The sequence below is a fragment of the Agrilus planipennis genome, unplaced genomic scaffold (genome assembly GCF_000699045.2).
Source record: "Agrilus planipennis isolate EAB-ADULT unplaced genomic scaffold, Apla_2.0 scaffold42, whole genome shotgun sequence".
NCBI classification, from domain to species: domain Eukaryota; kingdom Metazoa; phylum Arthropoda; class Insecta; order Coleoptera; family Buprestidae; genus Agrilus; species Agrilus planipennis.
In genome coordinates, this window is record NW_020438888.1 from 339,865 (window position 1) to 364,123 (window position 24,259).

At 33.0% G+C, this 24,259-nt stretch overlaps 6 protein-coding genes across 7 annotated transcripts in view; 2 read left to right on the forward strand and 4 right to left on the reverse strand.

The window, feature by feature from the left end:
• Positions 1–6,205: 6,205 nt before the first annotated feature.
• Positions 6,206–10,800, reverse strand: LOC108744893 (ankyrin repeat domain-containing protein 13C). Its single transcript, XM_018480853.2, has 10 exons — positions 10,683–10,800; positions 10,481–10,522; positions 10,323–10,427; positions 10,132–10,263; positions 9,856–10,067; positions 9,668–9,799; positions 9,444–9,614; positions 9,233–9,382; positions 8,922–9,169; positions 6,206–8,771 (listed from the first exon to the last, which is right to left on the reverse strand). The coding sequence occupies exons 1-10, from the start codon at positions 10,792–10,794 to the stop codon at positions 8,756–8,758; spliced, it is 1,320 nt and encodes a 439-aa protein (XP_018336355.1). The 5' UTR covers positions 10,795–10,800; the 3' UTR covers positions 6,206–8,755.
• A 266-nt stretch (positions 10,801–11,066) lies between these two features.
• On the forward strand, positions 11,067–12,980 carry LOC112906818 (putative uncharacterized transmembrane protein DDB_G0290641). Its single transcript, XM_025981799.1, has 3 exons — positions 11,067–11,176; positions 11,430–12,360; positions 12,415–12,980. Exons 2-3 carry the CDS (start codon positions 11,430–11,432, stop codon positions 12,978–12,980), a joined length of 1,497 nt encoding a protein of 498 aa, XP_025837584.1. The 5' UTR covers positions 11,067–11,176.
• LOC112906810 (guanylate kinase-like) lies at positions 12,937–14,033 on the reverse strand. Its single transcript, XM_025981781.1, has one exon. It carries the CDS (start codon positions 13,697–13,699, stop codon positions 13,097–13,099), a length of 603 nt encoding a protein of 200 aa, XP_025837566.1. The 5' UTR covers positions 13,700–14,033; the 3' UTR covers positions 12,937–13,096.
• Positions 14,034–15,194: 1,161 nt separating this feature from the next.
• Positions 15,195–24,259, reverse strand: part of LOC112903871 (guanylate kinase-like) — an 11,639-nt gene continuing 2,574 nt past the window's right edge. The window contains exon 2 of the mRNA XM_025981780.1: positions 15,195–15,213. The gene's annotated coding sequence lies outside the window, so the exon portion shown is untranslated. The remainder of the gene's footprint in view (positions 15,214–24,259) is intronic.
• Positions 15,199–16,804, reverse strand: LOC108744897 (guanylate kinase). The gene has a single exon (XM_018480858.2). The coding sequence runs from the start codon at positions 16,458–16,460 to the stop codon at positions 15,858–15,860; it is 603 nt and encodes a 200-aa protein (XP_018336360.1). The 5' UTR covers positions 16,461–16,804; the 3' UTR covers positions 15,199–15,857.
• Positions 17,192–24,253, forward strand: LOC108744862 (zinc finger FYVE domain-containing protein 9). 2 transcript variants are annotated; one of them, XM_025981772.1, is made up of 17 exons: positions 17,194–18,163; positions 18,218–18,742; positions 19,002–19,298; positions 19,350–19,490; positions 20,002–20,123; positions 20,181–20,469; positions 20,522–20,764; positions 20,828–20,941; positions 21,004–21,168; positions 21,291–21,447; positions 21,506–21,656; positions 21,709–21,813; positions 21,870–22,035; positions 22,092–22,332; positions 23,024–23,150; positions 23,433–23,591; positions 23,985–24,253. In XM_025981772.1, the coding sequence occupies exons 1-17, from the start codon at positions 17,233–17,235 to the stop codon at positions 24,141–24,143; spliced, it is 4,092 nt and encodes a 1,363-aa protein (XP_025837557.1). In that variant the 5' UTR covers positions 17,194–17,232; the 3' UTR covers positions 24,144–24,253. The 2 variants fall into 2 exon arrangements, with proteins under 2 accessions (XP_025837558.1, XP_025837557.1); XM_025981773.1 differs by lacking the exon at positions 23,985–24,253 and having other exon boundaries at positions 17,192–18,163; positions 23,406–23,489.

Genomic DNA, 24,259 nt, shown 5'->3' on the forward strand with positions numbered 1-24,259 from the left:
GACAGCAAAGGGAGCAGAGAGGTCTATCTACCCGACTGCGCAACAGCAAAAACAGGGCAATTTACCCTATTGCGCTGCAGCAAACAGAACATTATTCATCATACTGCGCGACAGTAAAGAGGGGTTATCTACCTGGCTGCGCGGCAGCAAAAAGGAAGCCATTTACCCTATTGCGCTGCATCAAAGAGAGGGTTATCTATTCTACAATGCAACAGTAAAGCGAGGGAAATATATGCTACTGCGTGGCAGCAAGGAGACGGTTATTTACTCGACTGCGCGACCGCAAATGAAAGGGTTATCTACCCGACTGCGCGACAGTAAAGAGGGGCTATCTACCTGGCTGCGCGACAGCAAAAAGGAAGTCATTTACCCTATTGCGCTGCTTCAAAGACGGATATTCATCCTACTGCGTGACAGCAAAGAGTCGATTATTTATTCGATTGTGCGACAGCAAAAGCAGGGCCATTTACCCTATTGCTCTGCAGCAAAGAGAACGTTATTCATCCTACTGCGCGACAGCAAAGGGAGAGCCATCTACCCTATCGCACTGCAGCAAAGAGAGGGTTATTTATTCTACTGTGCAACAGTAAAGAGGCGGTTATTTACTTGACTGCGCAACAACAAAAAAAGGGTCATCTATCCGACTGCGCAACAGCAAAGCGAGGGAAATTTTCCATATTGCGTTACAGCAATGAGAGGGAAATATATGCTACTGCGTTGCAGCAAGGGGACGGTTATTTACTCGACTGCGCGACCACAAATGAAAGGGCTATCTACCCGACTGCGCGACAGTAAAGAGGGGCTATCTACCTGGCTGCGCGGCAGCAAAAAGGAAGCCATTTACCCTATTGCGCTGCATCAAAGACACGGATATTCATCCTACTGCGTGACAGCAAAGAGGGGGGGCTCTTTACCGGACTGCGCGACAGCAAAGGGAGAGCCATCTACCCTATCGCGCTGCAGCAAAGAGAGGGTTATTTATTCTACTGCGCAACAGTAAAGAGACGGTTATTTACCCGACTGCGCAACAGCAAAAAAAGGGTCATCTACCCGACTGCGCAACAGCAAAGCGAGGGCAATTTTCCATATTGCGCTACATCAAAGAAAGGGAAATATATGCTACTGCGTGGCAGCAAGGAGACGGTTATTTACTCGACTGCGCGACCGCAAATAAAAGGGCTATCTACCCGACTGCGCGACAGTAAAGAGGGGCTATCTACCTGGCTGCGCGGCAGCAAAAAGGAAGCCATTTAACCTATTGCGCTGCATCAAAGAGAGGGATATTCATCCTACTGCGCGACAGCAAAGAGGGGGGGCTCTTTACCGGACGGCGCGACAGCAAAGGGAGAGCCATCTACCCTATCGCGCTGCAGCAAAGAGAGGGTTATTTATTCTACTGTGCAACAGTAAAGAGGCGGTTATTTACTTGACTGCGCAACAGCAAAGAAAAGGGTCATCTATCCGACTGCGCAACAGCAAAGCGAGGGAAATTTTCCATATTGCGCTACAGCAAAGAGAGGGAAATATATGCTAGTGCGTGGCAGCAAGAAGACGGTTATTTACTCGACTGCGCGACCACAAATGAAAGGGCTATTTACCCGACTGCGCGACAGTAAAGAGGGGGCTATCTACCTGACTGCGCGGCAGCAAAAAGGGAGCCATTTACCTTATTGCGCTGCATCAAAGAGAGGCATATTTATCCTATTGCGTGACAGCAAAGAGTCGGTTATTTATTTGATTATGCGACAGAAAAAGTTGGGCTATTTACCCTATTGCACTGCAGCAAAGAGATAATTATTTATATCCTGCTGCGCGACAGTAAAAAGACGGTAATTTACTCGACTGAGCGACAGCAAAAAGGGGGCTATCTACCCGGTTGCTCTGCGGCAAAGACAGGGCCATTTACCCTATTGCGCTGCAGCAAACGGAGAGTTATTTATGCTATTAAGTAACAGCAAAAAAGCGGTTATTTATTCGACTGTGCGACAGCAAAAGTAGGGCAATTTACCCTATTGAGCTGTAGCAAAGAGATAATTGTTTATATCCTACTGCGCGACAGTAAAAAGACGGTTTGTTTACTCGGCTGCGCGACAGCAAAATAGAGGGCCATTTACCCAACTGCGCAACAGCAAAGGCAGGGTCATTTACCCTATTGCGCTACAGCTAAGAAAGGGATATATATCCTTCTGTGTGACANATAGATTCCCCTCTGGTCAGCGTTACTGTCTGATAATGAAGAGATGGACAAAACACATTATTATTACTACAATTATCATTTGATACATACATTCGAGCACAAAAGGTTACTTCTGCCAGCAAAATCTGCATTTTCAGCGATTTCTAATCTCTTCGCATGTAAGCATTTATGTAATTTAATAATGGCTGTCCTCACGACTTCTTGAAATCATATCCGGCTAGAGTTTTAATTTTTTGTTTATTGTGTTAGTAAAACTGATAAAACATTTCATGTTTCAAAAACGGTTCACATTGTATTTCATTCTTTTTAAGAACATTATCTTGTTACTCGACTGTTGTACAGCATAGAGAGGGTCATTTTTCCTATTTATTGCGTTACAACAAAGAGAGGGTTATCTATTGTGCTCCAAGACAGCAAAGGGAGCAGAGAAGTCTATCTATCTGACTGCACGACAGCAAAAGCAGGGCCATTTACCCTATTGCGCTGCATCAAAGAGGGGGATATATATCCTTCTGTGCGACAGCAAGAAGGCGGTTATTTACCCGACTGCGCGACAGCAAATGAAGGGGGCTATCTACCCGACTACAGATCTTGCTTTAACTTTTTTGGTTTGCTGTTTACGATTATAATTTTGAGGCAACAATTGGTGTATATCGTCCAATTATTCATTTGTTTTAATTCTTCCGAATAAACGAATATGTCCGGCAAATATTTATTAAACAAAAGTAAACAGCTGCCTATCACTTGATGATGCATTATTGTTTTTGAACCAAAGATCAAAAAACACTTTCATATTTTTAACTCGCTTATTATATAGGCACACATATAAAAAATATTACATTTTGTTTTTTGATTACTTTAAAAAAAACTGTTGCAGTATTAATTTCGTCATAATACAATAGGTGAACAAAGGGTGGATCTTATTTAAATGAGATTATCTCTCTTATAGTACATTACAGTAAGTTTTCAACAAAGAAAGAATGAATAAGAACAATGTTGTTGGCCTTATCTTTTGATTTTATTGTTGTTAGTGACACTTTGGAACGCCTTATGAACCGTAATAATTGATAACAATTACAATAATTTTTATTGTGATGAATTAAGTACTGTATCGTGTGTACAACAATTTTTATTTAACCGATGTGTAGGGCAAACAGGAAAATTCCTTTATAATAATAACAGTCCATGAAATATAATCATAATCAAATACACGCATAAAATATGCACTCATCATTTAGATATTAGAAGGCCTCCACCACGTTTCTCGCTTGTTTTAATCGAATTGGAATTTGTTTTGTTTGTTATTCTATTTCATTATTTATTATTTTCCAATAATTGCATAATAGCCTTCTTAGGTCATTGTTTTGTTCATTTGAACCTAATTTTTGACCACATACAGATGTATACAAAGAACATAAGTAAGTTCTAATCAATTCCAGGAATTAATTATACTACAATAGTGAGAACTCACTTTAAGGTCCAATTTCCGAAATTTTGGGTTATTCTTCTTAATTTTTTTTACGCAATAAGTATAAATGAATTAAAACCTCTATTACTAAAGCTAACTCATCAGTTAACAATTTCTTCTGCTTTAGATGTTGTATTAAAGAGTGTAGACTGCTAATGCGTTGCAGTATTTTATTTTTTTTTATTTTTCTTCCTTTTAACTTTAGATACAATGGTTTTGTATGTATAGGGTTGATCNAATTAAAGGAATTAAAATGTAATGAATATATAACAATAAAAAAAAATGATTTTATTTATAAAAATGGGAACAATTATTATGAACAAATACAAGAGTACATTACTATTTATTATTTGCCTGCAATAGTTATTTACTTATTTCCCTCTCAGCAAATACGAATTTTGGTTAAATATACACAAAACAGGATCTAGTTTATTTAACAAATGTAAACATTTAAAACTCAAAAAAGAAAGTGTCAACAATTGCTACTGATTGTGAAAATTTCTTCGACCAAAGTTCGGATAATTTGTTTTGTTTGTCCGTAAAACGTAATTTTAACTACCTAATTAATTATTTCTGTAACATCAAAATATTTTGTTTTGCCCAATATTTTTTTCATCTTCTTTTTTGGGGTTTATGCAGCTTGTCTTCGAACAAAATCTGAAACAAACGAAAACCGTTTGCATATCTTGCACTGTGTTATGTTTTTTAACCCAATTGACATATCCGGCTTGCCATTGAGGGGCCTTAATGAGAAAATTGCCCTGACAATTCTTTGAATTGGTTTTTCAATGGTATCCACAGTTAACCATTCCAAACAAACGTAAGCTAATTTCTTAAGAAGAAATAATACTATACTAAATACTCGTAATATTTTTTTTTTATAAACTTATCATTAAACCGTTTTCGAGGAAATATTTTTTATGGTGTCCAATGGAGATAAATCTATTTTTATGTATTTTGAAGATCCTTGCCTTATTGGTACAGTTCTTTAATTTGATTAAAACGTTAACTGAATTATAATCTTAAATAATTATATTAATTTAATAATTTCGTAATGAGTGTTTGAAAAATAAAGTTGCTGACTAATTTCTCTTTGACCCAAGTAAGACCCTTTCGCTGTTATCTTACGCAAATGAAGGCAGCGTATAAAATATTACCGTTCATAATAAAACTATAACTTACTTTACATTACCTATAATTTATTAAAGTTCTATTATGATGTATATAATTTGGATTTTATTAATACAAGTTGTCACATAAGTTATATACAGTGTGAATTTGCATTTAAAACATTTTGGGTTATTCAAATGTTTAAAATATTTATATTACAACTCTGGTAATGTACAGTATGGCTCAAATGTGTTTTCAATTTTTGTTTTATTTGATTATCAACTTTTTTTTACTGTTTTTCAATTTTTTGTGTCTTGTTTTTCAACGTTTGTTTCTCTTTTTTTCATGTTTTGTTTCTTTTTTCTGTTTTAATTGTTGCATTAGATAGTTTTTATAATACCGTACATACATATATACTATGTGTATCTGCACCTGTTAAATTTAGAAATTTTGATAGTGGTGCACCGACACCATGGTCATTGCCGCAATAATGTTTAATAATTAATTCATATTATGTATAAATAGCTATCTTTTAACAAGATGACTTCCTTGGTTATTTGATCAGGCAAATAATAGATTTTTTCTTTAATATCATGAACTTTGACTGCGTTATCATTTCTAAATTGTAAACTACCACAGTTTGTTTTTGATTACTCTTCGTTAAACTGATTACAAGGAATGAATTTACACTTTAGATAACTTAGAAACACAATATCAGTTTACAGTATAAATATTTTTGAAAACGGTAGAAAAACTAAAAAACAACTGCTAACAATTAATCGACGATTAAAATTATGGTAAAATATTTCGCTTGTCAAAGGTTTCGTATCTGATATTTTGTTCATCATATAACGATTTCGAAATTTTTAACTCCGTCAAGGAGGAGTCCTTTTTTACCTTTTTTTGGTACAAAGCCCCAGAAAATTATTTTAAGAAAACAAATTCTTATTAATGGAGAAATACTTTATTACTACTTAATTTCGCCACAATTATTTTAATTATTTAATAGCATATATTACACTTACCTTCTTTTAAAAAATATTCTCAGTTGAACTTAAGGCCCCGAATCCATTTTACGAATTACTCTTGATGTATATAAGCTGGAAAGGTGATCGATATGTCAAATCAAAGATCTTTTTATTATCTATAAATGTACGAAGCGATTTTTTGAATTTGCTTTCCTTTTTTGTTTTATTAAAAAAAAAAAGCTTAAAACTTTTTTTCTAATTCCAGCCATATAACAATGAGTTACTACTTGCGTTTAGGGCATATGATAGCTAAGGGTATTTTTAATTAACGTTGAAACCCAATTTTATTAATTAAACGTTGTAGAAACAGTAAAATTAATAGACTTCATGATCCGAATAAGTTACGATAGGCAACCAACATAACACGAGTTACAGTTAAGTAACTTAAAAAAAAGAATAAAATTGTAACAAAGCCTTTATTATTACTATTTCTTTCAGAAGTAACGAATTCAATACAAAAACACACTTAAAAACTAACACCACTGAAACTACAAAATAATACAATCTGCGTACATATTATTTTTTTGTTTTGGAATGTCTAGGGGACTCTTGTGATATGTACTCTGCATAAAATAATTTTTTTTCGTAATTTAAATAATTCTGTTATGTCACACGCATCTGCAGCTCCTCCATCACATCCATCACATAACAAAAAAATAATCAACAGGAACGATATAGAGACAAGTTTTTAATAGTACAACTCGTATATAGGCGTCTTGTTACTATCAATTAGGCCATAAAAAATTACAGTTTAAAAAATGAAGGAACATCAGATGATAGCTTGGTAATAGAAACCATTACATTGTGGAGGCACGGGGTTTACATTTGTTGATAACAATATGTACAGGTACATATATAATTATTAATATTCGCTGAAATATATTCCTTTTGAAACGACACATTTTTTTTTTACGCCATTAACATCACATAAATACATCGATAAACATTTCAAACCCTGTTAGACAAGACGTGATTTGTTACTAATTTTTTTAATTGTTATAAAAACTGGCAGTGTTATTGAAATGTACCATTTTCTTCTGTTAGTATAATCAAGTTTCCTATTTCAAATTTAATTATTATTTTTCAAAGCAAAAGCATATCGTTTATTATTGCGTTTAAAATATTGACTTGGGAAAAAGGCGAGTTCATAATTATTTTATTATTACTTAATTTATTATTTCATAATAAAATTGACTATTATTCTTTTACTTATCGGGACATAAAACATTAATTTGCTTATTTTTTTTTTTAACTAGACGAATCTGTCCATAAACTACAACACATCGAAGGAAATAACATTCAGTATTTAGTAGGAATTCGCAATCAGAAAGAAAATACGCAGCAATTCAATTACACACTTAATTTATCATTCGAAATAATTAATGGCAAAGATGAGGCAGCAACTAAAGGATTAACATCAGCCACGTGAACTCGTACAGCAACCAATTACAAAATAACAACAGGTAATTAGACAATGGATGCATTTCTTTTACTATCTAAACATTTCCTTCGGTAAGGTCTGACAAAACTGTGATTTTTTCTTTGCGACTAATAAACATTTCATTTGGGATTAATAAAAAAATTATAAATTTAACAATTAATTAAAATTTAACGTCCAAAACAACAATTAAGTAACAGAATTGATTCTCTTTTATGTTTTTGTTACTATTTCAGTCATTATAGCTCGTGATTTGTATTCCCTACTGATTAGCAAGTATTGATTAGGACCCTAGTCTTTGCATAAAGTAATAGCAGGCTTATTGTCAGAATTTCCGAAATTAAAGCGCTTGTACCAAACCGAAATCGAATGATAAAAAAACTATTTTATTTGCGACTTTTACAACTTAACGTGAATACTAACTTTAAATATTAATACTAATACAATTGCTCTGATTAAGAATGAAAAAACACTAAGCGTTGTGGTAAGTCCTTCAAATTAGATTAAAAAAAAAAGCACCTTCAAAAATCAGAGGCAGTTGGGTATGAGGAGAGCCGAGAGTTTCTTCGATATCTCTTTTACTTAATCAATGATCGATTTTTTCAATCTGTCGTCTACCCAAAATGCCTCTAATCGAACATTATAAACCTTTTTCTCAACAGTTAAAAACTACAATTTATAAATAAATCACAGACATTTCATCTACTGAAATAACCGTCAAGGTCGATTTTACACATTATACGGTTGGTGCCGGGGCACAATTTTACCATTTTTACCTTTATTCAACCCACTAAGCCACCGATGTCTTACTCAATGGTAGATTGCATAATTTTATTTCAATCAGTTCGAAAACGGTGGTAATATTTACCGATAATATTAAACTACTGTAGCTCAAAAGAACGTCAATTAACGTAAGTTTTTCCGATTGTTTAAATAATCAGTACATTGCTCTGAGAGTCTTTTGATCAATTCAATTAATTAATAATTATCCATAAAATCTAACATTAAAATAACGACCGGTACACAACACATAACGTTTATGGTTAAAATTAAAAAGTTAAATAAATATTGCTGTTGACCGTTTAATGCTTTTAAGTAGTTTCAGAAATAATTATCCGACTTTAAGATTAATTAAGGGTTTATTATCGTGGCTTAACCTGGAAAATAACCATCTCTACAGGGAACAAAGATATTAAAAACAGACCGTTCGATCTGATAGGGTAAATTTCCGTGTTTTTCGTCCATAATAACAGTACAAAATATACGAAAACGCGTTCTTAGTCTAAGTAGACCGTACAGTTCGTGGAGTAGATGCTTCCCAATGTAAACAGCATGGGAATTTCAATGGAAACGATTGGCACCTCGTCCTTTTCGTTAGTTGATTTCCATGATTCCCTGCACTTGCGCAGTTTGTTGACGAACTTTATGCGCGACAGTTGTTGACGTTCATTTTTGGTTACAAACAGCGGCCGGACTGCCTTACTTACCGCAAATGTGTTTACTATTTCAGGGCGTCATAAGTCCGGGAACCTTAAAAAAGCCCAAAACAAAAATTAAAACATTTATAAAGGGTAATAAATAATTTTAATGGTTCCATACCCAAAGAGAGAAAACAATAATTTAGTTGCACAATTATTACGTTCTAATTTATAAATAAATAAAATATTTAAAAATTTTTACCTTGACGGGTCTTCTGTATAGTCCAAAGGTATTCTAAAGAGGTCGTCAGACATATTCTCCCGAAATTCGAACTCTTGAAATGTGATTTTCGCCGTAACGGTTGGCAAGATGGGAATTTCGACTTTGACGGGGAACCCCGTGGGCAATTTGAACGTGATAAAGTCTCGAAGTTTGGAAAAATGTTTAAATGGCGCTATCACTTCTAAAACGTTGAGTAACATTTCAACTGATAAGGGAAAGTCTGAACTCTGTGGAGAAAAAAGGAAAATCTCTCTAAAATTAATTATAAATTTACCTTTTAATTTTCTTACCATTGCTATAGTGGCTTTAAAGGACTTTGTTGATTCTTTATAGACCAGGTCACGACCCAAACGTGGATAATTATTTAGTTCTGACTCAATGTACTGCTCCCATGTGACGTTTTTGTCTGGCGGGGGGTTCAAACTCAACCTACGTACTGGCTGCAATTTAGTATATTATTTTCAAAAAGTCTATAATTTTTATTTGACTTTTTAAACTTACAATTCCATTTTGATCAAAGTTTTGCATATTAGAGCCTTTTGTGAAGCTTTCAAGTAGGGCTTTATTCTTCTGCAAATCATCATGGGAAAGATGTTCTCTTCGTTTTTTACTTTCTAGAACAAGTCCATGTACAACATACAAATCACTCTCATATTGTCCAGCAACTAATTCCTAAAATAAAAAAATTATAGAAACTGTGTTCTGAAAGAATCGTTATTAATTACTTTTTTGTCTTCTCTAAAAATCCAACCACTCTGGGCCCGTATAAACGATATATTTTTCGTCGAAATTTGTGCAGATAAAATGTCTGTTGACATTAAAAGGTCTACTTCATCTTCAATTTCTATTTCACTCTCCTAAAAAATATTTTTGATGCAAAATACTTTCCTAAATAGATTGGAACTCCACTTACTTCATATTTAACCATTTGGTATATTTTTAAAACATTATCTAAAACTGTAAGGCTTTCATTGGGTGGAGCAGTGCCATTAAATATGAAAGAAATGTCTCCCCTTTCCCATCTCATGTCAGAGAAGTCTACAAGTGTTGTATCCAGCCTTATATTAGCACCACTTTTGTATATTTTACATATATCTGAGGGTAAAATTCTAGAGACCAAAGGAACTAAAATCGTTAACGAGATTTCCCAAATCAGAACATTTCATGCTAACTTCTCATTAACACTCACCCCAAGATTGAAAATCCCACTTCAATTCCATGTAAAAATCTCCTATTTTATTTAAAGCTTTTACTAAGTTTGGTCGTCGTTCTTCCATCTGCTCCCTTGATTGTTGCCTAAACTTCCTTACTAGGGAGGATACTATAAGGGGGCAAATCAATAATTACTATCTGTACAACATTTTCAATTCAAATACTTACTTGTTGGTCGATTTCCATAGCTAACAGCTTCTGCTAGAACAGTCCAGCCTAATCCATTCTTTACTTTTACAGGGGCATCATGTTTTAAAAGTAGTTGTACACATTCTAAAGATAAGTTACATTATCAGTGAGTTGACAATTTTATTTCTTCAACTTACCTTTTCTTCCAAGCATTACCGCTAAATGTAAAGCGGTATTTCCTACAAAAAAATGTTAAATTATTTACAAACAGTTAATAAAGTAACAAAATGTAAAATAGAAATAGTAAAAAGAAAAAAGTTATAACCTCACATTTTACGAAATTGATCTATATTTATTAGTGGACATTCTACAGCGCTGTTATTAATTATTTTTACTCACCATGTATGTCTTTCTCTGCCACATCGTGTTTTCTTAAGAGACGTGACAAATTTTTTAAATTATTTTCAAAAACTGCTTTATGTAAGGGGTATCTGTCATTTTCGGACGCCATGATAATAAACAGTTTTTGAAGTTTAAGTTTGACATTTTGAAATCCATTTGAAATGAAAAAGTTGTGTTCACCCTTATGCATATCAATTGTCTTTAGATTGTTTATTTTTTTAATTTAATTTAATGCAATTTAATAATTTATTCTCTTTAGGATTTTTGAGAGGCTTGTTAAGTATTTTTTATCACATTGATTAAACAACCAGTTATTTACAATTGAAAATCGTATTCTTATTTATAAGTGTAAATTTAGTGTGAGCCAAGCTTTACTCCTGCTTTGTTCAAACGTCAAAAAGAGGAAAATATAGTTATGATGATTATATTAATGTTAATTTTCCTAATGAAATTGTTTATCCAACTTTGTTAGTTTGTTTATTGTTTATAATGTAAGTATATATAAATTGTTTAGCATTTCCCATAATACTATTATACGATATGTACGTAATATAAATATTTCTTTTATATTTCCAGATTAGGTTATAATTCATAAGATACATTTTTGTAGTATAGCTCTTTGTTAATTATTAGAATGTTGCTCACACTTGTGTTTATTTTATCACTGTTATGAATACATAATTAAATTTCTTTTAAGTATCAGGTTTGTCAAGATGGTAATTAAAATTATATTCCTTTTTGCAGATGGATAAGTATACTGTAGACTTAGACAAAGTACTAAATGATTTTGAATACAGTGAACTAACAGACCAGTATAACTCTTCAAAAGTGAAATGTAACGAACCTAATTCTACTGACTTGGGAGGTGTTAGAAGTACACCCCACAGAAATGATTCCACCTCTGCTTACAAACTGTCAAGTGCAAAACATTCAATAAACAATGTCTTTCAAAGTTTAAATGAATACCTAAATACAGACATAAGATCACATGAGCAACAAAACTATGAAAGTTATAATGAAAATATCAAGTATCCAGAAGAACTACCTGTTAATAAAACTAGCAGCATAATCAATAATTCAGAAAATGTAACTGAAAATAAAACTAGAGCTGATCTGAAGGAGTTCATCATTAATAATGATTTGAGTAATTGTAAGACTGATGTAGACAATACAAGCAAAAACTTCAATGTAAATAGTAGTGGTAATATGCAAAAAGTAAATAACGAAGTTAGTAACATCCAAGTCAGTGATATTACGGTAGGCAAAGATGAAGGTGAACAAAACTCAGAAAAAAGTGGTGAAATTGAGACAAAGGAAACTTCCTCTAATTCATCAAATTTAAAAATTCTAGAAAATAGTACAACTGTAGAAAATGAAGACAGTGACAAGGAAAAGAATGAAAATAATCTGTTAGCAGAGATAAGTGATGACCTAGTTGATGTTAAGGAGGATGTACATAGTGAACCTGAATCAGAAGAGGATGAAGATGAAAAATTAAACTTTCAAATTACGTACCCAAAAGAGCAAGAAGGAACTGAAAACAGACAGAAAATCGGTTTTGATACAGTAGATGTGGATGAGGATGAACTTGAAGAGTATTTAAAGGAGCTGGAAGATGAGTGTGATGAATCAAGTGAAGATGAGTACAAAGAGGAAGAAAATGATAATAAAAATGGTAAATAAAATTTTGTTTGAGATCCTTAAATACTTATATATTTTATTGTTTTAGAAATAGTAAAACCTAAAGATGAAGTAGAAGACAGCACTAAAGAGTTAGGTACCCCAGAAAATGTTGATGTAATAATAGACAATGAGGACAACCACAAAAAGAATGAAGAAGAATTTTTTGATGCAAATACTTCAGTTGAGGGCAGTAAAAACGACACAAAGGCAACTGTAGAGTGCCTTCCAAATTCCAAAGAACTATCTGAAAGTAAAAATGAAAGTATTTTGCCTCTTAATAATGATGATTCTGAAAAATGCAGAACCAATGAAGTTGTTAAAGAGTTGGGAAAAGATAATAAAACTGAAATTGTAAAACAGAATATAAATGAAACAAATAGTGGAGAAGAGAGCAATCTGCAGCAGCCTCAAAATCTTGAAATTATAACAAGTGACAAAGCAACAATAAGTCCTGAAAATAACGAAGAAACACCTGCTAAAGAAGAGAGCTCAGTTGAAACTCCTAGAAGACCCAGCATATTAGAAGTCAAATCTGTCATGGAAGAAGAGCCTATAAAAATCAGCACANCAACAAATTTTGTTGTCAATAATGCAATTTTCAGAATAATTTAATTTGCATCAGAATTTTGGATTATTTTCAAGCATAACATAAACCTTTTGTTCTTTTTTATTTTACTTTGGAAAAAGGAACAAACACCATGTTTCATTTAATTCCCTTCTTGTGCCTTTTATTTTCCTTGTTTACCATTCAAAACATGATTTTTGACAAATTTCTTAAGTTGGTCATAAGCATGTTCCAAATTATCATTAAGAACTACTAAGTCAAAATTTCCAGGCTCTTCCCCATACTGCACTTCGTGAGATGCCACACTCAGTCTCCTCTTCAAAGTTTCTTCGGTTTCTGTCTTTCTTTGCCTCAATCTCTCCTCCAAAACGTTCAAATTTGGAGGTTTAATGAACACGTAGAAAGGGTTTAAATCCGTCTTTTTGATTTGTTTCACCCCCTGCACGTCGATGTCCAGTACGCAAACTTTTCCCTGGTCGAGGACAGTTTTAACTGCGTCCTTGCTCGTGCCATACATGTTACCCCCAAAGGTGGCATTCTCAATGAATTTCCCCTCTTCGATATCCTGTTTCATCTTTTCTGCAGTAGTAAAATGGTAGTGTTTACCATCGATTTCCCCTGGTCTTGGCAGACGGGTCGTGTGACTCACACTGAACCCAAAAGTGTTGGGGTAATCCTCTAGGAGTTTTTTCAACAGGGTGCTCTTACCCGTGCCAGATGGCCCACAGAGAACCAGGGGGCGGAGGCCTCTTGTATTATTGGCCATTTTCGTAAAAAATCGGACGAAAGCCGTCGTGAAAGAAAAGTACTTTTAATATTCCCTTAACAGAATTTTCCGATTTTTTGGAAAAATTACTGTAAAGAAAAAACATATATGTACACAGGGTGTCTTGTAACCTTTTCCTTTAATATAATATAAGATGAAAAAGCAAAATAATTTGCCCTTCTGCAGTAATTTTATTTGTCAGAACAAAAGCTTTATGTCATTATTAACTTTCTAGCAAAATTAAACTGCCTTTAGCCTGTAAAGCAATTTACTCAGGTGTATATTGATACTGATAATGTATCATTTGATATTATGTGTTATTATCACGAGATAATAAATTTCTAACTTAATTAATTTCATAATAGTACTTATTAGTAATGTTTATCAATTTCACCTCAAGTACAATGATAGCTGCTGTTAATGTTATTAAGCTGTATATTATATGAGTATTACACTTTTTTGATACCGTGTGTTTTTTTATTTTTTGTATTTTTTTTTAAGTGATGTATTGTACATAATATAATATAAACAAAATTAAAAGGTTAGTATGTTGTCTTGAATAATTCTAAAGGTTTAAAAATAATTACAAAATATATTTCAGGTGTCTTACAGTGCTGGAAGCAACGGTATAAAATTGCCCCCTATTTATATGAAAAGTTTGGATAACGAACTTATTCCTGTCCTGCATCGAATCACTTCGAATAATTGGGGCGATGCCAATGTGATCTTGGAACTTATTTTTCGGGTTTTGAACGTTTAATGTTTAATTACAAAAATCGAACTTTTTCGTTCTCTCAGTATCAAACACTCTTCTATTATTTTTATTAGTTTCCTCCATGCTTGTATAATAACATAATTAGTTATTGTTATCCCCCTTCTGTAGATATCGTGTATAAATTGTAGATATTTCTCCCACATACATATAAATTGGTACTATTATGGTGACTGATTATAACATCAATAAATAATTAATATATAAATAAATATTAATTATTTTTGTTGTTTCGTACTGATTATGAAGATGAAGTACTAGGAAGGATCTGAATTGATTTTAGCCTTGATAAAACCTCAATGACGATCCCTTAATTTCCTTTTGATGTTTAGCTCAGTTTCGCAACCAAAGATTTAAAATTTCAAACATTGCTAATTGAGGTGTTATCAACGATGAAATCTATATTATAGGAGTATATCGTAACAGAGAGTGTTTAACAACTATTTTATTTGTTATTGTTGTTAATAGGCTACGGATAAGATTTTAAAGTGTAAGAGAGAAAGCGGTTACATTTTTGCATATTCTATCGTTGAGAGCTGACAAAATTGTCTATAAGTACACCTCTCCATTGCTTCTGCTAGTTAATCGATGAAATACACTTCAAATAATATTTTTATCCGTTTATTTATTCAATAATTCGTTGTATGTTGGAAGAAACATTAAGTTTTCGAGTTCAAAATTTTTAATTTTACAATCATTAAACTTTTTTTTTTAGTAAATTCNTATCTCATATATAGTAGACCTGAAAGACTTAAGACAATATAACCTCCCTTGTATCATTTAGGAATATTATTAGTACATAAAATCGTAACGATGATGAACACTATTTATTTTACCTAATATTTTTCTTTAAACGAAGTCTGTAGACTATATTTAACTTTTAGCTTAATCCTAAAATCTACTTTGAAGTTACCAACTAATTTTTTTGTAGTGAAAACATCGAGGTAGCATAACATTATTATCAAGTACTATTTCTAAGTTATCTACTTCTAATTATTTTAAAATTCATTTAGAGTATGCACACAGTTACAAGAAAAATACTAATACTAAATTCTACAGCCCTTATTTTCTTATTAAGCTAAATTAAATTAATATTAAGTACAAAATTTAAAAGGTTTAAATTCAAAAATAGATTATAGTTTGTTTTCGTTAAAAAAAAAAATTGGAAACCATTTTTATGCCTTTCTTCTTGGCCGAACTATGATTGAGCCATTTTCATTTTTGTTCAACAAATTTTGTTGTCAATAATGCAATTTTCAGAATAATTTAATTTGCATCAGAATTTTGGATTATTTTCAAGCATAACATAAACCTTTTGTTCTTTTTTATTTTACTTTGGAAAAAGGAACAAACACCATGTTTCATTTAATTCCCTTCTTGTGCCTTTTATTTTCCTTGTTTACCATTCAAAACATGATTTTTGACAAATTTCTTAAGTTGGTCATAAGCATGTTCCAAATTATCATTAAGAACTACTAAGTCAAAATTTCCAGGCTCTTCCCCATACTGCACTTCGTGAGATGCCACACTCAGTCTCCTCTTCAAAGTTTCTTCGGTTTCTGTCTTTCTTTGCCTCAATCTCTCCTCCAAAACGTTCAAATTTGGAGGTTTAATGAACACGTAGAAAGGGTTTAAATCCGTCTTTTTGATTTGTTTCACCCCCTGCACGTCGATGTCCAGTACGCAAACTTTTCCCTGGTCGAGGACAGTTTTAACTGCGTCCTTGCTCGTGCCATACATGTTACCCCCAAAGGTGGCATTCTCAATGAATTTCCCCTCTTCGATATCCTGTTTCATCTTTTCTGCAGTAGTAAAATGGTAGTGTTTACCATCGATTTCCCCTGGTCTTGGCAGACGGGTCGTGTGACTCACACTGAACCCAAAAGTGTTGGGGTAATCCTCTAGGAGTTTTTTCAACAGGGTGCTCTTACCCGTGCCAGATGGCCCACAGAGAACCAGGGGGCGGAGGCCTCTTGTATTATTGGCCATTTTCGTAAAAAATCGGACGAAAGCCGTCGTGAAAGAAAAGTACTTTTAATATTCCCTTAACAGAATTTTCCGATTTTTTGGAAAAATTACTGTAAAGAAAAAACATATATGTACACAGGGTGTCTTGTAACCTTTTCCTTTAATATAATATAAGATGAAAAAGCAAAATAATTTGCCCTTCTGCAGTAATTTTATTTGTCAGAACAAAAGCTTTATGTCATTATTAACTTTCTAGCAAAATTAAACTGCCTTTAGCCTGTAAAGCAATTTACTCAGGTGTATATTGATACTGATAATGTATCATTTGATATTATGTGTTATTATCACGAGATAATAAATTTCTAACTTAATTAATTTCATAATAGTACTTATTAGTAATGTTTATCAATTTCACCTCAAGTACAATGATAGCTGCTGTTAATGTTATTAAGCTGTATATTATATGAGTATTACACTATATTTTATTCATGTTTTCAAATAGTTGTTGTCCTACTTTTAAGAATGCTTCTGAATTTTAAAAANAGTATATATAAATTGTTTAGCATTTCCCATAATACTATTATACGATATGTACGTAATATAAATATTTCTTTTATATTTCCAGATTAGGTTATAATTCATAAGATACATTTTTGTAGTATAGCTCTTTGTTAATTATTAGAATGTTGCTCACACTTGTGTTTATTTTATCACTGTTATGAATACATAATTAAATTTCTTTTAAGTATCAGGTTTGTCAAGATGGTAATTAAAATTATATTCCTTTTTGCAGATGGATAAGTATACTGTAGACTTAGACAAAGTACTAAATGATTTTGAATACAGTGAACTAACAGACCAGTATAACTCTTCAAAAGTGAAATGTAACGAACCTAATTCTACTGACTTGGGAGGTGTTAGAAGTACACCCCACAGAAATGATTCCACCTCTGCTTACAAACTGTCAAGTGCAAAACATTCAATAAACAATGTCTTTCAAAGTTTAAATGAATACCTAAATACAGACATAAGATCACATGAGCAACAAAACTATGAAAGTTATAATGAAAATATCAAGTATCCAGAAGAACTACCTGTTAATAAAACTAGCAGCATAATCAATAATTCAGAAAATGTAACTGAAAATAAAACTAGAGCTGATCTGAAGGAGTTCATCATTAATAATGATTTGAGTAATTGTAAGACTGATGTAGACAATACAAGCAAAAACTTCAATGTAAATAGTAGTGGTAATATGCAAAAAGTAAATAACGAAGTTAGTAACATCCAAGTCAGTGATATTACGGTAGGCAAAGATGAAGGTGAACAAAACTCAGAAAAAAGTGGTGAAATTGAGACAAAGGAAACTTCCTCTAATTCATCAAATTTAAAAATTCTAGAAAATAGTACAACTGTAGAAAATGAAGACAGTGACAAGGAAAAGAATGAAAATAATCTGTTAGCAGAGATAAGTGATGACCTAGTTGATGTTAAGGAGGATGTACATAGTGAACCTGAATCAGAAGAGGATGAAGATGAAAAATTAAACTTTCAAATTACGTACCCAAAAGAGCAAGAAGGAACTGAAAACAGACAGAAAATCGGTTTTGATACAGTAGATGTGGATGAGGATGAACTTGAAGAGTATTTAAAGGAGCTGGAAGATGAGTGTGATGAATCAAGTGAAGATGAGTACAAAGAGGAAGAAAATGATAATAAAAATGGTAAATAAAATTTTGTTTGAGATCCTTAAATACTTATATATTTTATTGTTTTAGAAATAGTAAAACCTAAAGATGAAGTAGAAGACAGCACTAAAGAGTTAGGTACCCCAGAAAATGTTGATGTAATAATAGACAATGAGGACAACCACAAAAAGAATGAAGAAGAATTTTTTGATGCAAATACTTCAGTTGAGGGCAGTAAAAACGACACAAAGGCAACTGTAGAGTGCCTTCCAAATTCCAAAGAACTATCTGAAAGTAAAAATGAAAGTATTTTGCCTCTTAATAATGATGATTCTGAAAAATGCAGAACCAATGAAGTTGTTAAAGAGTTGGGAAAAGATAATAAAACTGAAATTGTAAAACAGAATATAAATGAAACAAATAGTGGAGAAGAGAGCAATCTGCAGCAGCCTCAAAATCTTGAAATTATAACAAGTGACAAAGCAACAATAAGTCCTGAAAATAACGAAGAAACACCTGCTAAAGAAGAGAGCTCAGTTGAAACTCCTAGAAGACCCAGCATATTAGAAGTCAAATCTGTCATGGAAGAAGAGCCTATAAAAATCAGCACAATGGGTAAAAGCATATTTCATTTCTATTTATTTACCTAACAACGTTCCCAAGCATTTTTCATGCATTATTTATTACTTTGAGAAATCGCTGAATAGATTTTATGTCTCAATTCCATACATTTTATACTTAATAATCAAAAGGCCATTGACAAATAAGCTTAATGATTAGTATAGAAGTGCGTTTAAATAAAATAAAATCGCACACGGTTTAATATTAAGGATTAAAATAATAATTCAATAATTTTATTTATATTCTTAATTAGGAAAGCCAGGTTCGACCCCATTCGAATATAAATCGTTCCATTCAAACGAAGACGCGGGTACTGAAAGTGACATCGATTCTTCGTCAGCGTCTCCGTCACCCACGTTCTCGGACATGTCCACGGTTTCGAGCGCCACTACTGCTACCATGGACAGTTGTAACAACAGCATAGAACAAAATTTAAACACCAGAGCAGACGTCCCTCCCGTTGCCAATAAAAATTCTTCTGAAAATAACCAAGTTCAGACAGCAGAAACGAATGATAATAACAATTTTAATAAAGAAACAACCTCAGTTGGTAAGGAAAAAATCGTTAGGTATGAGCATGGCATCTAATATTTAAATTTAGATAAAACAAGAGGTGCTGGGAGTTCTGGAGAGCCTACAGATACTGTCCTTAATAATGAAGCCTCGAATGAACCAGGTATTGACCTCGCAGCTGCTTCTGAAGACCCAGGTGCCCAACAAAATTATCAAGGATACGGCACTGGTGAGTATTTTTTACTATTACTATAATCTTATCTTATCATTCCAAAGAAAAAGCGCGTCGCTATTTACACTATTGTATTCAGTTTTTAATGACTTCATTTTCTGTCAAATTAGTCTGTGGGCTGAAATATTAACGGCTTGTTTCATATTAATACTGATAATGTATTAATATCGCTTGTTGATGTTGTTACCTTTCGTATATTAATTGTTATTTTTATTCAATTATTTATTTATCTTCTTTGATTCCACCTTTGACACTGTCACAACTACAATATGATAAACTTTTTACATTTTGTTTGATAATGTTTGTATTAAATTAACTTATTAAAGAAAAAAATAAAGGAATTTCAAGCGTTTAACCCTTAATTTCTGTGCAATTTCGGTGTGTTGTATACTATTAATTTTTTATGTGAAAAATGTTGTTAGTGGAAGTTCCTGGTGACATACTTATATGTAAAAGTCTTTAGATTTTCTATCCTATTACTCCATAATGCGTTTAATATTTTAAACAGATTCTTGGCTTGGAAAGAAAGCCCCCCTATGGATTCCCGATTCTGAAGCCCTCAATTGTCTCCACTGTGATATGAAATTCACCATAATCAAAAGGAGACATCATTGTAGAGCCTGTGGCCTGGTAAAATAAAAATAGTTAAGTGTTTTAATGTTTTAATTACTTTTGTTATTTTTATAGGTTCTCTGTTCCAAATGTTGTAATCTACAGTATCGACTTGAATATTTGGACGCGGAAGCTCGAGTTTGCAACAGGTGTTACGAAATACTGACTCGAGAGAATGACGGAAGTTCCGGGAGCGAAGTTTCACCATCAGCTGGGAATTCCCCGACTTATCACGGCGTCCAACCGAATCCCAACAATCCCATGGAGTATTGTTCGATGGTGCCGCCCCTTCAGCAGGTCAGCGGCTCCTCCAGTCAGAATCCCCCCACCGTCATGGTACCAGTCAGTGTACTCAAACGAAAAGGTCAGTGAAGCATACAATTTTTTTTTATCTTTAACGCGTTAATTTTTTTAAGGATCTGGAAAAGCGCGGAAGACCAAAAGTGTAATGTTTTACGACGGTATAAGACCTGGCAGTGAACTGACAAATCTGGACAACGATTTTAATTATTCGGATAGCAAAGCTGCGTCCCAAAAGGTTTTGGCGAGCCCCCCGCCGAAATCAAACAGGAACGTCCCTGAAATCGATAACGTAACGAAAAGTTTTATTCCCGTAGGAGAAAACGAATTACCTCCGCTTGTATCAACATTCAAATCGGGTATTTTAGCTACGATATACTTTTGTCTGTAAACTTTCATAATCTAAATGTTCTCTTCTTCAGATATTTCTTATAAAGAACAATCCAACGACGAAACACTGATGAAGATCGTGAAAGAAGAGACGTTGACCTTTGCCATACAGAAAAATCTCTACGTAAACGTACGACTTATAGACAGTGAGTTGGAGATTTATATCTAGCAGCTTTTGTGCTATTGCTATTGTGCTTTTTATTTATAGCGAGTTGTTGTATTAATAAAATGGCCTGGTGTTTTTCTACGGAGGGACTAATTAGTGTAGGCCAAGACGAAATCGTTATCCTCTTAGAATATTTAGAAGATGAAAAAGTTCTTCCCAAGGAAGTTTTCTTGCACCTAAATAGCATTTATATGGATGCAAAAAAAGGTACTGTCCCTTATCACTTTTTCCAATTGATACGACAGTTACTATTGCCGTATGCAAGTGTTTTTTTTTGTAATTGATAATTTTTTTGTATTATTAAAAGCATAAAATATTTTCATTTTAAGGTTCGAGCATATCTGAATTGGGCGTGTCGTTGCATCAAACTTTATTTTTGGGTTCAAAAAATCACGCAGGTTTCTTATACATTAGGCCCACCCATCAGTGTCTTAAAAACGTAATAATTCCTAAGGAACCTTACCTTGTGGGTGTTTTAATTCACAGGTAATAAATAATTCGTAAAACTATAATAAAAGAGACATAAAAAAAATAATGTTTAAAGGTGGGAAATACCTTGGGCCAAGATATTTCCATTACGCCTGGTCCTGAGGCTAGGAGCCGAATATAAGTATTACCCTAGCCCTTTGGTTTCATTTAGGCATAGGGAAAGCGTCTTTGTCGAATTAGGGCACACGATAATTGCTCTGTTAGCGGTAATTATTTTCTTTTTTATCTAAATTTATCCTTACTAATTCCTTTTTGCAGGACTTTCGTAATTTTTCCTACACTTTACCGAATATAAGGGGTCTTGTTATCCATATGGAAGATAAAACCACAACAGTTACGATACCATCGAATAGATACGATCAGGTACAGGTCCCTTTTCTTTTCTGTGCAAAAAGGGTAACTTAACATGTTTGTTGTAGGTGCTGAAGTCAATTAATAATTCAAGCGAGCACATACTGGCTTTCGGGGGTAATTTTAGCCCAGAGGCTGATGCTCATTTGGTCTGCGTGCAGGACACGCAGGGCAAAAACGAGAACAATTATTCCACACATACCATAAGCATACAAAACAGGCCCGTTATAAAAGGTACACGCGTTACCCGCTGTTCTGTTCCTCTTGTTTTAATTTTTTTTTTTTTACAGTTACCGGGGTTAATTTCATAGTGTTTAATGGCATATTAAAATCGACCACAGGCCTGACGGCAAAGTCCAGCATAGTAGAAGACGGCGTAATGATACAAATACCACCAGAAAAAATGGAGAAACTAAGAGCAGACCTTCGTAACATGAAAAAACACACTATTTATTGCGGTCAAATTAACGCTCCGTACGATGAAACGGTGAAGATAGTTTGGGGTGAAAATGACGTCAATTTCAATGTGGGGTAACTAACTACCGATTACGTGTTGAGATATTGCTTTTTATNTAAAAAGTATGTACTTATTATGCTACTGTTTCTCTTTTTTTTGTAATTAATCCACTTTTTGTAATATTTTTTCTTTTTTATTTGTACCACTGTTTTAATTTTTATTGGATAAAAGTACATAAAAGTACTTTTATTTTTGGACTTAAAAATGCTGCGCTGGGGATAGTTTCTTTTGTTACATACATCTGAAAATTAGCAAATAAACAAAACAAAAGTGCAAATACAAAATTCTTTTGTTCATATTCGGATTATTAGGTGACTTAATATTTTTATGTTGCTTCATTTGTTAAACATGTGCAGCCCAAATGACAAAGAGCAGATCTCTAAAGGAAGCACAGCCCGTGATATATTTATAAAATGTATCAACGTTGGTGTTGTTACTTGTAAAACTTTTTTTCACGACCAATCATAACTAAGAAAATAGCTCTATAAGTATAATTGAATAAAATATATAATTATTATAAGAGCAGACCTTCGTAACATGAAAAAACACACTATTTATTGCGGTCAAATTAACGCTCCGTACGATGAAACGGTGAAGATAGTTTGGGGTGAAAATGACGTCAATTTCAATGTGGGGTAACTAACTACCGATTACGTGTTGAGATATTGCTTTTTATTCGTGTTTTTTTTTTTATCGACTCTGTAGGGTACTTTCCCCCATTGATAACGAATCTCTGAGTGGCGTACCTTCGATAAGGGTTCACAATGGGGAAGATAATATTTGTAACAGTGGCAGTAGGATGATCAGGTGGACCGAGGTGTTTATATTACAGGTCAGTGGATTTTTCAATCAGTTAAATAATAATCAAATCAGATAGTGCAGTTTGTAGAAGGGACAATATAAAATGAGAAAATTTGTACAGGTAAAATAGTCAATACTATAAACAAACCTCCTTGGAAGAAGCCTCGTATGAGTGCGAAACATCAGTATGGTTTCATAATTAGTGTATACCGTACATCTTTACTGGCTTGATTTTTTTTTTTTTTTTTTCAATATAACATGCACAGACCACTTTTTTTCGTTGTAGTTATGGTGTATCTATATTTTATTGTAGAGTGGCGATGAAAATTGCAAAGGACAAGATATCGATTATTCAAAGATATCTGATAGCATAGCGAAAGCCACCTGTCAAGCTCTGGTCAAGTATTTGGATCTTTTGTCGAGCAACAACTTTTACAAGATAGGCATAAGGACTAATTTACATCTGGAAAATGTGAGTAGTCTTTACAACTTACCTTTTTATTATCTCTCTTTTTTGTGGGATGTCTCTCTTCCGAAATGTATTTGCATTTGCACCAAGCCCAAATAATATTTTTAATAATTTATCGCGGTCTAATACGTCTGTATTTTTTTGATGTTTAATGAGTTGAACGTGACCATAAAAGTGATTAATTACATAGATAATACTCTTATCTAATAATAAATAAAATTATTGGAGGTAAGTTTTGTAGCAAAAAAACTTTTTTTGATACGTGTTGTTTTCTATTTTTTGTATCTTTTTTTAAGTGATGTATTGTACATAATATAATATAAACAAAATTAAAAGGTTAGTATGTTGTCTTGAATAATTCTAAAGGTTTAAAAATAATTACAAAATATATTTCAGGTGTCTTACAGTGCTGGAAGCAACGGTATAAAATTGCCCCCTATTTATATGAAAAGTTTGGATAACGAACTTATTCCTGTCCTGCATCGAATCACTTCGAATAATTGGGGCGATGCCAATGTGATCTTGGAACTTATTTTTCGGGTTTTGAACGTTTAATGTTTAATTACAAAAATCGAACTTTTTCGTTCTCTCAGTATCAAACACTCTTCTATTATTTTTATTAGTTTCCTCCATGCTTGTATAATAACATAATTAGTTATTGTTATCCCCCT

Coding starts and splice junctions, on each gene's coding strand:
- LOC108744893 (XM_018480853.2), bottom strand. CDS start 10,794: ATGGCGTCCGAAAATGACAGATACCCCTTACATAAAGCAGTTTTTGAA. Junction 9,383..9,443: donor ACTTTGATCAAAATGGAATT/GTAAGTTTAAAA, acceptor ACTAAATTGCAG/CCAGTACGTAGGTTGAGTTT. Junction 9,170..9,232: donor TTAAAGCCACTATAGCAATG/GTAAGAAAATTA, acceptor TTTTCTCCACAG/AGTTCAGACTTTCCCTTATC.
- LOC112906810 (XM_025981781.1), bottom strand. CDS start 13,699: ATGGCCAATAATACAAGAGGCCTCCGCCCCCTGGTTCTCTGTGGGCCA.
- LOC108744897 (XM_018480858.2), bottom strand. CDS start 16,460: ATGGCCAATAATACAAGAGGCCTCCGCCCCCTGGTTCTCTGTGGGCCA.
- LOC108744862 (XM_025981772.1), top strand. CDS start 17,233: ATGGATAAGTATACTGTAGACTTAGACAAAGTACTAAATGATTTTGAA. Junction 19,299..19,349: donor TAAAGAAACAACCTCAGTTG/GTAAGGAAAAAA, acceptor ATTTAAATTTAG/ATAAAACAAGAGGTGCTGGG. Junction 21,657..21,708: donor CGATAATTGCTCTGTTAGCG/GTAATTATTTTC, acceptor TCCTTTTTGCAG/GACTTTCGTAATTTTTCCTA.